At 35.7% G+C, this 13022-nt stretch overlaps 1 protein-coding gene across 8 annotated transcripts; it reads left to right on the top strand.

Annotated features, from left to right (window-relative positions):
- The first annotated feature begins 561 nt into the window (after positions 1–561).
- On the top strand, positions 562–4609 carry LOC149987813 (uncharacterized). Of its 8 annotated transcripts, none has more exons than XM_090255702.1 (3): positions 562–2024; positions 2402–2515; positions 2765–3063. In XM_090255702.1, exon 1 carries the CDS (start codon positions 983–985, stop codon positions 1316–1318), a length of 336 nt encoding a protein of 111 aa, XP_090111828.1. In that variant the 5' UTR covers positions 562–982; the 3' UTR covers positions 1319–2024; positions 2402–2515; positions 2765–3063. The 8 variants fall into 8 exon arrangements, with proteins under 8 accessions (XP_090111828.1, XP_090111826.1, XP_090111827.1 ...); XM_090255700.1 differs by having other exon boundaries at positions 562–1460; positions 2402–2533; XM_090255701.1 differs by having other exon boundaries at positions 562–1460.
- Positions 4610–13022: the final 8413 nt, after the last annotated feature.

The following is a 13022-nucleotide window of genomic DNA, read 5'->3' on the forward strand; positions in this document are numbered from 1 at the left end:
TTGAGGAAGATTAAAAAAAACATAATTTTAAAAATACATTCATTGAAGGCAAGAACCTTAAAGTTGAACTCGAACTAATAAAACAAAAGGGGGATTCACACACACACACATAGAGAGAGAGAGAGGGGACAACGATGAAGGATTGTGATAGGGTAGATTTCCAAGGAGGAAGTGGAGCAGGGGGGATCTCAAAGTCAAGGGATGGGTGGGGGGAGCAGGTTTCAAAAGAGCATCATGGATGCAGCAGCAGGCGCGGGGGGGCACCTGACGACCAATTATCGTCGTCGTCGAAGGGTCCCCAGAGCGCCATGCCCATTCAATTACGAAACCCGGGTAGTAGGGCAGGCAGGGCTCAAAGCTAACGTGCTCCTACTGCACCACCACCGGGGGATTTGTCGACGGACGAGTCAGCAATAGAGGGTGGGGAAGGCTCAAGGAAAGAGGGGGCTGATGCGCGTGATGAATGGCCCAGGCAGAAGATAGAATCACGGGTCGGAGCCTGCACAAACTCACCGCCGCTCCGTTGGGGTCGTCGTCGTCACACCAGGCCGTTACTGTGGGTCAAGTGGTGCGTTCCGAAGGAGAAGGAGGAGAAGGATGCCTTTCAGTGGTTGCTAGGTTGGATTACAAAGCCATCGTGTCGTCAAGTGGCTAAGGTGGTGGTAGTGGTGGTTGGACGTAGAGGATGTGGGTTGGAGTCCTGAGACCTGCAGTATGAATCTGCCGACTTTCTCCTCATCTATTGAAGTACACACACACACACACAAGAGGCACAAACTCACACAGTAATAGCAGCCAACAAGGTGCTACTTAAATCAATGATCTAAATCTGAAGTTTAGTTAATGTGGCCACAGGCTCACCCAGCTGCTCGTATCGCCCAACCCCTTGTCAATGGTCAACTGGAAGCTGGGTATTGCGCGAGTGCATTATGTAACTCTGTTGGCTGATCGTGACACATGAACCGCCACAAGAAGTGAGAGAATGCAGAGAAAGAAAGTCCTGGCAAGACGAGCCTTCTGGGTGGGTGGGTGGCTGGCTGGGTTGCCATCCTGTGCAGCCCAGTTTCCTTGCCCTTCCCCTGCGCTTGCCTTGTGGCCGGTGGGCCTGGTGGGACAGGAGTACTATAATTACCCATTTGCCTACGTCTTTTCGCACTCACCGGGTATTCGTGCCCACCTGGTGTGGCTCTTTCCTCCTTCACTTTCGCTCCTACACCTTGCATTGTCCTTCTGCACCTGTGGTGCACCACGACACAAGTGCCTGGGAGGTTTCGCCACCCCTCACCGAGCTCGTGCCGCTGGGGTTGGCTGGCTTTGACGCTACATCTCCACAAGGAGCGGCACCGCAACACGAGCTAGGGTGGTGTTGTGACTTGAGAGCTGAGAGCCGCATCGTGTTGTATGTCTCTTTCGAACGTGGAGTGGGTTGCGTGATGTTTTCGCCACCAGTTGTGGCGAAGGTGAAGTTCTTCAGAGCCGTTGATTTTGCCTTACTTGCGGATGCCTTTTTTTTCCCCTGGTGGTGATGTAGATGCATCTATTGTGTAGTCCTACCTGTGATGTTGAGTGGGGTAGTGTCACATAAATCATTTAAAGTTTTTCGTAGTTATTCCAGTGTTTTGTGAGTGTGCTCGAGTTAAGCATACAAGGTTGGGGATATCCTAGAGTTTCGTGAACTTTATCGAAGTATCATCTCACCGACTCGAAACTGAACATGACATCAATACGGTACCAATGAACGGGCCATATTGATTCCTGATCGGACGGCGGAAGTTCTGGATCACAAATTTGCTCAATGCTCTCTGGAGCTTCTGTGCCGTTGCTTTGGGGAGTGTGGGTTTGTCCCCCTGGACAGGTCTGCAGAACCTGACGGCCTTGGCCCTGATCTGCATCCCTCTCTTAATTGAACCTCAGAAGCTTCATAGGACATTGACTTGATTTGTGACCCTGTGATGAAGAAAATGCGGTCCCATTGCGATGGGTATTAACAATGATCCTCATCGTTCAACCTAGTGTTCCCGACGGTGAGCAACGTCAATCCACTATCTAGATAGAAGTCTACCTCATCGTGTTGCTGCCAAGGGTCTAGTTGATATCTACCTGGTTTGCATATACTACCTACACTTATCTCTCAGTGATTTGGAATTTTGGAGCTCTGTATACATGATTAACCCCATCTTCATAGGGTGACCCAGAGGCATCTATTTATAGACGCAGTTGGTGCTCTTTCAATTCTGGAGCGGGTTGGCCACATGGCACTGTTTGCATTTTCTTTTTCGTTCATGTGAACATTTGGGAAGGGTGTTGCAATCGGCGTATGAAGTAGTCCTTATGCAATAATATGGAAGTGTTTTTAGAGTGGTATGATCTGTGTGACACATTGGTTTGCTCCTCTATGCAGTGAATGGTAGCCATGATCTTCAGTGATCTATGCTGCATGAATTGAACTTTATCGCGCTACGCAAGCCTAGCCACTAACCGCAGTCGCGATGTTATGGTTAATCCTGAAGTGTAGGTATATATTGTACGCAATGTATGTGACCCTATCCTCTGCTTGGTGCGTTTTCCCTTGTCTTTGGGGGGCAGTATACTATGCTGCGGGGGGTACAGCTGCAGGAATGATAGGCGAGGGGCCAAACTTAGTCCCCCAAATCTGAAATTTTACTAAGTGCGACTTGGTGTACACGTGATTTCCATAGGAGGTCATGTTCTCAACTAACAGCCTCGATACTGGTTTGAATTTCATGGTTGGTGTCTTTCGCAGGCGATTCGGTGGTAATCTTTGACAGTGGTGTTCACCTCAAGATCCACGATTTCGTCTGATCATGACGTAGTCGGACTCCTTACAGACTGCAGTCGTGTGAGTGACCTCCTGCTGTGAAAGGAGCAGTGGGGATCGAAAATGGGCGTAGGAAATGATGTTATTCGACGGTATGAATGCAACACTTATTCCTCTGTGCATGTGAGTGCGCATATATAAATATTCGCAGTCATTACCAACCTTTGTATATGCAATGTTTTGTAAGATATTTTTAAAGCCGCAGTTGTTATTTTATGGTTTCATACATGCAATCAGTGTACTTAGCCGATACCAGCAGTCCACTACTGGCGTATGATTTCTCTGCAATTCCCGACATCGTTGGGCCCGTATCAGTGAATTAAAGGCCATTGCGAACAGTGTACTATCCTCACTCAACTGTACTTACCATCATGCAGCCTCACATGAGTAGAAGAAGAATCCTGACCTACAGCTCTTATCGAATGTGTACTTCATTGCATTTCACATTCCTATCCTACCTACCTCTAACCCTCACCGTGATGTAGTTATAACCACAGGCTTCACAGCTCCTGCAGCTGTCCTCGGCAGGGACGTTACAGCTGGGGGGATTGGCCGTTTAGTGTAGGATGATATCCTCATGATAGCCCTTTCATCAGGCGTTGTAACCTGTACAAGAACAGAATGTCGCGTAGTCTTTCGCATATTTAGAGAATAGTTCTTAACGATTTATATTTACAGGCAGCTGCCAATACTATCGCGCATTTCGTCTCTTTGCTAGTGGTATAGGACTCGCCTACACAGCGTGGTCCCCACTAACAGGCCGTGCATGAAGTCTGCGTATTCAGGTGAAGGTTGCTGTCTTTCTTGAACATGCATTTCTATTCCAACATGGGAAAGACTGCAAACTCCACCAGTGAACAATACAAAGTGGCAAGCAGTAACATCGTCGTGGACTCATCTGTTCCCGTTCTGCCTCGACCTTTGGATCCATTGCACCGGGCTCCTCCCAACCAAATCCAATCCTCTGCTGATAACGCACCAGCCTCGCAATCATTCTACCACCGAAGGCACAGTTCTAATAAGAGCAAGCAATGGACTGTTACTTTGGTCGCAGACAGTGTGACATGGTGATCAGGTGCAGACTGCGTTGCACAATTAAAACAGACTGTTTGGCTTCATGATGCACTGGAATTAAATAACTGCCCTGGCTCGAACCCATTTCATTACCCCAATACTACCGATTCAATGAAGACAGTACACTATTAGCGACGCGGAATCACGAACCCAATCGGCGCCGTCAGCTGCAAATGCATGGGATAGGACTGGACACGGCTCTCCTTCGAGTGCCCGAAGCGTGTGAAACTCTACATCTAGATGAGCGTCGATCATTCCAGAGTGTCGATGCCCTGCTCTGATTACGCCGCATTACTGCCTGATTGTGTTACAATCGATCCACCGACTCATTGATCAACCTATTCAATTCATCTAGAATTGTAGCATTGTATAGTTATTTCAGGCGATGTGCATGGTAGGAGTTTAAACTTACAAAAACTTGCTGATGATGTGTATGTTGCAAAGGATCAGGTTGGTTGTTTTTAAACAAGTGCGTAACGGTATGTGTCGGTTCATGTTTGGTCTTAAACATGAAAGTTTGGTGGTTTGTTTCAATAGTGTGGACTAGAATGGTGAACTGTTCTACAAATGTAAGAAAGGCATCTTTTAGAAACGAGATCAATTTGGAAGTGCTTAGAATTCTGTCCACTCAGAAAAAAATGCTTGTTTGGCGAATCTCATTCTTTAAGGAAGAATCGGTTGCAATAGTTGATAATACTCTGGCCTTTTTTCTTTTGTCTTTTTCTTTCAGTTAAATAATTGATTTTTTTTGAATGTAACAGATTGTAATATATCAAAAACATCCTTCATATAAGATATATATGAGATACATATCTATTCATATTACAAGTATTACAAGTATAATAGTTTTTATTATTAATTTATTAAGTATCTTTACAAGTAAATGTCTTAAGAGTGGTATTGCACCGTATTACACAAGCAATTATTTTTTAAGTGATAAAAGGATTTAAAAAATCATAAAACAAGTTTATCAACAAAACAATATATATATTATATTAATTTTACTTCTTCAAATTGTAAACTTGTGCACAAATAAATAGTATATAGTTGGATCATTGTGTTTGTTATCACTAAGATTTTGAAGCTTTTTGTGCATTTTCAAAAAAGAAAAGAATAGAAAATAAAGATAGGAAAAAAATTAACATCAATAGCAACAATTTATATTTACAATACATTCTAAACTCTTTGTATACACCAAGTTTTAAGTTGGAGTCTATCCACATCAGTTTAAACTTGATACAACTGGTTTAACAAAGAATATAAGTGCATCCTCAATAACTGAGTAAAAACGTAACAAACACAAGCAAGAAAAAAAAAAAAAAAAAAAACCAACTTAAAATTCTTCAACTAAAGCATCTGTTTAAAAGTTGATCTGAACATCTTAAAACTAAGTTAAATTCATCAGAAGTTCATTCTATCCTGTTACAAAATTTTAAAATTGCACAAGTTTGATGTCAAAAATTAATTGTACGATATTAGTTATCAAAGAGCGAATTGCTTTCAACTGATATGGCCATAAGTTATTTAATGATTTATTGATTTATTTATTCAATGTTTGATAAGTTATTTATTGAGTTTTGATTGTATTATAACTTGGATCAATGCTTTAGCGAACTCTTAGTTTCATTCGCTTTCATCCAAGTTTAAGATTCATCAACAGAACAGATTCACATTCTCCATATTTCATCCAACTTGGAAGGGTGACGGCATTCATCCAAAACAGAACTGAACCCATCAGGAAGAGCTCCACGTGGCCAGTAAGGTGTCTCTGTTCACACGGGACCGCATGCGGTACTCGGTACCGCTATATTTTCTCTGTTCACACGGGGCTGGATGAGCTACTCGGTACCATTAAATTATCTCTGCTCACACGGGAGCCGTCAGCTCTCTCAAGCGCGGTGCGAGCCAACCGCACCGGGAGCTTGTCGGTGCTGATGATGCTTGAGTCTCGGATTTTGCTCATGGCCAAGGCTCATGGAAATCGAGCTCCCACACAGATTGAGTGAGTGAGAAGAGTACTTTAGGGTAGTGCAACCGCACCCAATTCGCGGCATCGTTTTTGACGAAGGAGTGCATGAAAGGGGGTGATTACGTTGGCAGCGAACGCATCGCCTTCTGATGATTAGCTTACGGACAGCCTCATCATGGCACTGGCAGCAATGATCAGCACTCGTATCGTTGACAAACTCGTCTTTTCTGCAATCAGCTCCTCATAAAATCCAACTACTCGATAGTTCGGGCAGGATCGTGAATGAGGTGTTAGCCTCGGTCGTTGCAATCAATCCAGGGAGCGTTTGTTTTTTTTAAACTAGATGTACACATGATTAGCGAATGTGGGTTTACTTGTGTGAGAAACTAGTGCTGATTGGATCTCGTGTAGGCTAAAGAATACGGTGAGACTTGCCGCAATTATTGGTTGTTGTCAGTGCACTACTGCTACCACCTCGAGTCTGCAAATGAATGGTTTGCACATGCATCTCAAGGTAATTGGGTAGGCTTCCGATCTCGCTTCTCACTCGAAGATTTAGGGCATGGTCACTGCTTTTTTCATGAAAATAAAGCACAAGTTCAGTTGATCATGGAAACGCATGTCCAAACGCTTGAATGCCTCCTTGAATGTGAAGCGAGAGCGTGTTAGGATGGCAGAGCATGTTAGGATGGCATAATGCTGCTCTGTAGATTAGGTCCAATACTAGAATCAAGCATTTTACCCAATTGAGTAGAGAAGAGAGACGAGTAATAGCACTGATTCTCACTTCGGGTTTTATTCTTGGTGTCCATGGTGGTTATAGTGGTAATTTTGATGTTTTTCTTTATTCACGGGTGTAGATATGGTGGTTGCTTCTTTGACCTCTGTGTTTATACTCCAAGTTTTCTTGAATTTTTTCTCTAATTGTTTACGAACCAAATCACTTAAGCCCTAAAATATCAGCCATAGGGCACCACAAAGACAGGACCGCACAGCCCGCCGTAGCCATGATGCTCCATGCTGCGCAATTGACGAAAGAGATAGGTAAGAATATTGCACCGATAAGGTGTAGAACTGTTCGTGCATCGGTTTCTAGCGAATAGGCCACATTTGTATGTCACGTTACCAGTTTAAGGCACTGTCGATAAGGAGCAGCCTAATTTCAATCCCTCGAGTTTTCCTGTTATCTAACGCAAGGAAAGCGTCCATTGTTTCTGTTTTTGTCTTGACATAAAGTAAAGCATTCCCGGCTGGTGCGATTTAGAATAAGAGGTTAGGCTTCAGCTTCCGGGTTAGGGTTTAGGATGGCAACCCATGGTTCAAGTTGCATATAGCCGCATGGTACTTCGAAATCACCACTAATTTTACCAACTCTGGATGTGTTTACAGACGATTCCAGAGGGATCTCGATCTTGCCTTGAGAGTGGAAGCCAGAACGAAAAACATCAGAGCCCAGACCAGGTTTAGGGTTTAGGGTTTAAAGACCTGGTGACTTCAGTGCCAGCTTTTAGGTACAAGTTCTAGCAAATCTCAATGTGTTTTGCAGATGCTTTCTATGGATCTAATGTCACATGCCACTGAGTATTCTGAGTCTGCTCCTCATCGATAGTTCTCTTATATCACATTCTCACTGCTTCAGATTGTTAGAAAAGTTGTGTTCTTTCACATATGCTTTTATGTGGGTTGAAAATCCATTATAGAACTGATGTCTTCGAAATCAGACGTCCAAAAGGGTTAAGATATATGGCTTCTGTCGATATGAACTTGAAAGATACTGAGAGATACTTTGGATCCCATGGAGGTGAATTGGAAATGTGAGTTGCTTGAAGACTCTGGATTTAGGTGAGATAGAATTGGTTTGTTACCGAAACTGTCGATCATGGATTCATTTGCTAACAAGATGTGTTCTGTAGAAATGGCAGTCTTACAGATACTAGGTCATGAGATATTGTCACTGTACTTTTAGCCTGAATTTCAGTGCCTTGGTTGTGATGGTATAGCTTCATTGACGCTGTTTCAGTTATTTCTTGTTGGGTGGAACTTCAATGACAACCACAGCTTTCTTTACAATACAGTTCTTTAGTCACACTACATAGCACGGACGTTTGAGTAAAACTGTTGTGGATAACCCTATTTCTTAGGGTGTCTCAAATAAATATACAAGGTTGATACATGGAAAGCAATACCAGTATTTACTATTAGAGTTATTATTGTTTGAAACAATAGAGAGGATTTCTTTACTGATTCAGGATAATATTATCTACATTAGTTGATTGAATTCTAATGTTCAAGCTACCTAGTTGTTTGAAAGCTATGACTCTTTATGAGTTCATGTCAAAGTTCTTTATACTTTTATTATGGTTTATTATATGTTTTAATTTTAATTTTAACTTTTTTAATTAAAAGTCTTTTATTGCAATTGTATATTTTTAGGATATCATTCTTCAAAACAACTTCTATATGAATTAAAGTCTTTTAAGCTTAATTTGTTTTAAAATTATATAATTAATATTTATTATGGTTAAGATTTTAAAAGGTTGTTTGTATATACAACGCTTTTGATAAAAAAGAATAAAAAAAAAATAATATTTTATCTTCTTAGCAAACATATGATTTTAAAATCTATAGATTTTTTATTTTTTTAATTTCCTATTTATAAAGTATGTATTATTTCTTTAAGTAATTAGTTAAAATAAAATTATAGCACTAAAAAATTATCATAATCACTAAAGAATAAGCAGGTCATATATATATATATATATATATATATATATAATTATTTTAGTGCTTATATGTATATCATGGATATATATATATATATATATATATATATATTAGTAATTATTTAGATTAGAAGAGTTATAATAGAAGAAATAAAAGTAAGTAAATTTGATAAACTCTTGTAAAAAAGCTCTTAAAAGCTTCATTGATGCAAATTCGACTTTTAAAGTGTTTGTAGGTGATAGATAAGTTGAAAACTTAGCCAATAAATTGGCCAGGTGTTGTACATGTTGACTACTTGCCTTATAAGTTAGTTACTTGTATAAATTGGCCATATTGTGCTCATGTTGGAAATTTGCCTTGGAAGCTAAATATATATTAAATGTTCTATAGAAAATTCTTACATAGTTTTTTAATTAGATAAAATATATAGAAATAAGAATAAGGTGTTCTTCACTTTTATTAATGTCTTTTTTGTATTCTTGTCTTATTTTTAAAATATTTAGCCTCTTCATATTTGGCAACAATTATTATGGTTTCTATCTTCTATTTATTTTTGATTTCTTTGCTTTCTTTTTTTTGACTGTTAGTAGAATATATTACTTCTTTAGGATTTTTTTTATAATTCATATTTTGATAGTTTGGCAAGAATATTAATTGATTTACTTGTTTTATTTTAGAAGTAAATAGATTATTAAAATTTTTAATTTTATATTTTAAAGATCATATACTATCTACATAAAAAACTAATTATGTTTGTTTTTTTAATATTATTTGTTTTTTTAAAGATAATTGACTACTTCTCTTTGTAGAAATTTCCATTTGATATTAAAGGTTGCAGATTACCTTCTTCAAATTTGACTTGTGAATTTGTTAAAATTGTCTATCATAAAAATAGAAAGAAAATAAATTATTGATACTACATTTAATCGAAATGAAAATAAATTTATAACTATTGAAAATCTTCACAAGTTTTTTAATATTTGTAAGATAAAAATTTTGCCTATTATTAATATCAATTATGGAAGTATTATTCTTAGACCTCTAGAAGAAGTCAACAATGCATCTAATGTCTATGTTAAAAAATTGTATAGTTGAAAAAAATAAGTAGAGCAACTTTACGTATAAATCCAAAAAGTCTTTTTATCAAGAGTAGAAAGGAAGCAAAGATTAATATGTTGGAGAAGTTTGATCGAACAAGATTAAAATTTTAAAGATTTCCATAATAAATCAAGCTCTATTTAAGAGTACATTTTCTCTAATATCTTAATCGACTTATTCAAGTTGGATTTATAAGTATACTTCAATCTAAGAGTATTTCTTTTTAATTTGCATCTTTATTAGAAAATGATTTATAATTATTATATGCTCTAATTTCATTCTTAGATATTCTTATGGCTATAATTAGATAGCAAAAATAAAATTTTAATTTTTACAACAAAGATCATAATTAGTAATTATCTAAACAAAAGAATTTCAAAGCTTTGCTTGTGAAGTAGATTTGAATAATAAAGCCTTCATTAATTAATTTTACTATAGATTAAAAGATAATATTAAAAAATTATTATTAATAATACCAAAAGCAAACTCATTGAAATAATTTATTAGTCAAGCCATTGTATGCAACAATCAACTCTTTAAAAGAATTCAAGAACAATGATTAGGTTGAAGAAGAACAAATCAAGTCATGACAATAACTCCCAAGTTTTTAGAAACTTATTTATTAAGTTCAAAAGCTATATAAATTTATGTTGCATATTTTAAATCTCTCACTAAACAAGAAAAGACTTAACATTATCAAGAAATATTGTGCTTATATTATAGAAAATCTAAGCATATTGCTTAATATTATCTAAAGAAGTTAATCAACTATAAAATAAAGAACATGGATGTAAATGAAGACATGGATCAAAAATTAATTTTTTCCATTTTCAATAAGAACTATGTAGTTGGGATTTTATTTAATATCTATTAAAAGTCTTATTTTTTATTTATAATCTTTACTTTTTTTTTACAATAGATTTAATTGTAAGACCTAAAAATTACAAATCCTCTGTCTTGTTAAATTTAAGAATCTCAATTTATTTTTTGAATGAAGATTTTTTTAAAAAATATAATATATTTATAATAAAGATAACTAAGCACATGCATATAGAAATCATAGATGGTTGTTTATTGTCTTTTGGAGATATTATCCATGAAACTATTTCTATAGAAGTAGCAATAAATAGTCATGGTAGCTTAATGATATTTCATATTATTAAATCTCTTTGTAATTAAATTATTTTAGATTTATTTTAGATCAATTTTTCAATAGCATAACAAAGACTTTTTCTAACTAAGTGTAATACAATTAAACACTTATTTGGAAATGGAAGAACTTTGATGCATGTTACAAAAGAAGAATAAGCATTTGTTATTTAGACCAATGTATAGTTGTCAAGGATATGAATCTCAAAGAATTAAAACTTCAATACACTATTGTATCATTCAAAAAAGACTAAAAATCACTCAAAGATGATATAATATTGAATTAGAATGATTATTACTAAAGACAAGAAGTTTAGAAAGTCTTGAAACAAGACTAAGGACTAGAAAGGCATTGATAAGAGTGAAAAAGGCTTCATTCTTCCTTCTATATATACTCTTAACTAGGAGCTACATGGCGATGTCTTATAAGACCTCCAAAATATGTTGACTTTGCAAGACACATATCTTAAATTGCAAGGCAAGTTTTCTATATATATGCCACATAATTAGCTTGTTCCACAAGCTATTAACATGTAGTTAATTTATTGACAAAATTTCTAACTTATCTATCAACTACAAATACATGTAAAGTTAAAGTAACATCTATGAAGCTTTTAAGAAGCTTATCTAAAAAATATTATAAAATAAATCTATTTTTATCTACTTCTATTTAATCATATAATTAAATATTAAAATAAATATATATGTCCATGACATTATCCTCCCTTTTAGTGACGAGTTCTATGAAGAGGGGTAATCATATGTTAAAAAAATCTAAGATGTGGCAAATTGTGTTTGCCACATACTATTATTTTTGTTCTCTTCAAAAATAGTTAATAGGTCTTTTTAGCCATTGATGGTATCTCATACCATAGCAAGAAGATCACCCTTTTATTTGATTGTTGTTGAGGTCTTCCTAACTCTCTTTAAATAAAATATTTGAAACATTGTTAGAAGTTATTTTTACTTCTAATAAAATCATCAAACATTGGAAGTGTCTTCTAAAATTATGATGTCAAACACGTTGTAACTTGCCATCTATTAGAGGAAGGACATGTCATTCATGAGAATCATCTTGATTATATTGTTTTTAAGGTTATGGCAATTGTAATGTCTCATTTAGTAAGTCAATAAGTCATAGCTCTTGAGTTGAATTAATTGGTTTTTGGTTCTCCATCTCTTTAGTATCACAAATATACAAAAGTTGTAAATAAGAGTAGAAGATAGAATGCTATCTTCTCTAAATCTTATTTCTTTTATAACAAAAATTTGCTATTTTTCATCTTGATTTTGATGGATTTCATTGATAAAAAGCTTCAACCTTCTTTGAGACATTTGTAAGATTCTTTACTAGCTTCCATGTGCATTTACTAATATTCACTATAGTATATATAGAACTTAAGTTAAATATTTGGATCATTTAAAAAAATATCTTCAAAAGAATTGAGAATATGGAATTAGACTTAATCTAATAAAATACACCTTTGCAGATACTTCAAGTACATTATTAGATCATATTGTTTGTGAAGAAGGACTATTAGTGGATCCAATAAAGATAAAAGCTATAATTTCTTTATTACGTCTAAAAAAGAAGAAAAAAAAGCATGAATTCATGGATTCTACTAATTATCAACAACTATTTATATGTAATTTTGTAAATATTTCACAACCTTTGACAAATTTAACAAAGTCTTGTATTAAATATGCATAGACCAACAAATGTCAACAAACTTTTGAGTTTTTAAAGAAAAAATTAACTACTATTTTAAGTTTAATCACACCACATTGAAATAAAAACTTTTATGTGCATTGTGATGCTTCAAATGAGGCAATTAGAAGTGTTTTGGTTCAAAATATTACCACTAAAATAGACTTACTAATTTATTATGTAAGTTGATTACTAAATCAAGTTGAACAGAGTTATACTAGAACAAAAAGAAAAGCCTTGGCAACGGTTTATTCAATTCAAATTTTTTATCATTATTTGTTGGCAAACCATTTTATATTCTATGTTAATCATCAAGCATTATTGTATTTAATTAAAAGACTATTAGTTTTAAGAAGGGCAGTAAGATAAATGTTGTTATTATAAGAATATGATTTTAAAATTATTACATCAAAACTTCTAATATAGTCTTAATCTATTATACAATAAAAAGAAGTTTTATT

Source organism: Physcomitrium patens, chromosome 14 (genome assembly GCF_059467195.1).
Source record: "Physcomitrium patens ecotype Gransden chromosome 14, ASM5946719v1, whole genome shotgun sequence".
In the NCBI taxonomy this organism is placed as follows: domain Eukaryota; kingdom Viridiplantae; phylum Streptophyta; class Bryopsida; order Funariales; family Funariaceae; genus Physcomitrium; species Physcomitrium patens.

Bases quoted from the DNA above. Each gene is read 5' to 3' on its own strand.
- LOC149987813 (XM_090255702.1), top strand. From the start codon at position 983: ATGCAGAGAAAGAAAGTCCTGGCAAGACGAGCCTTCTGGGTGGGTGGG.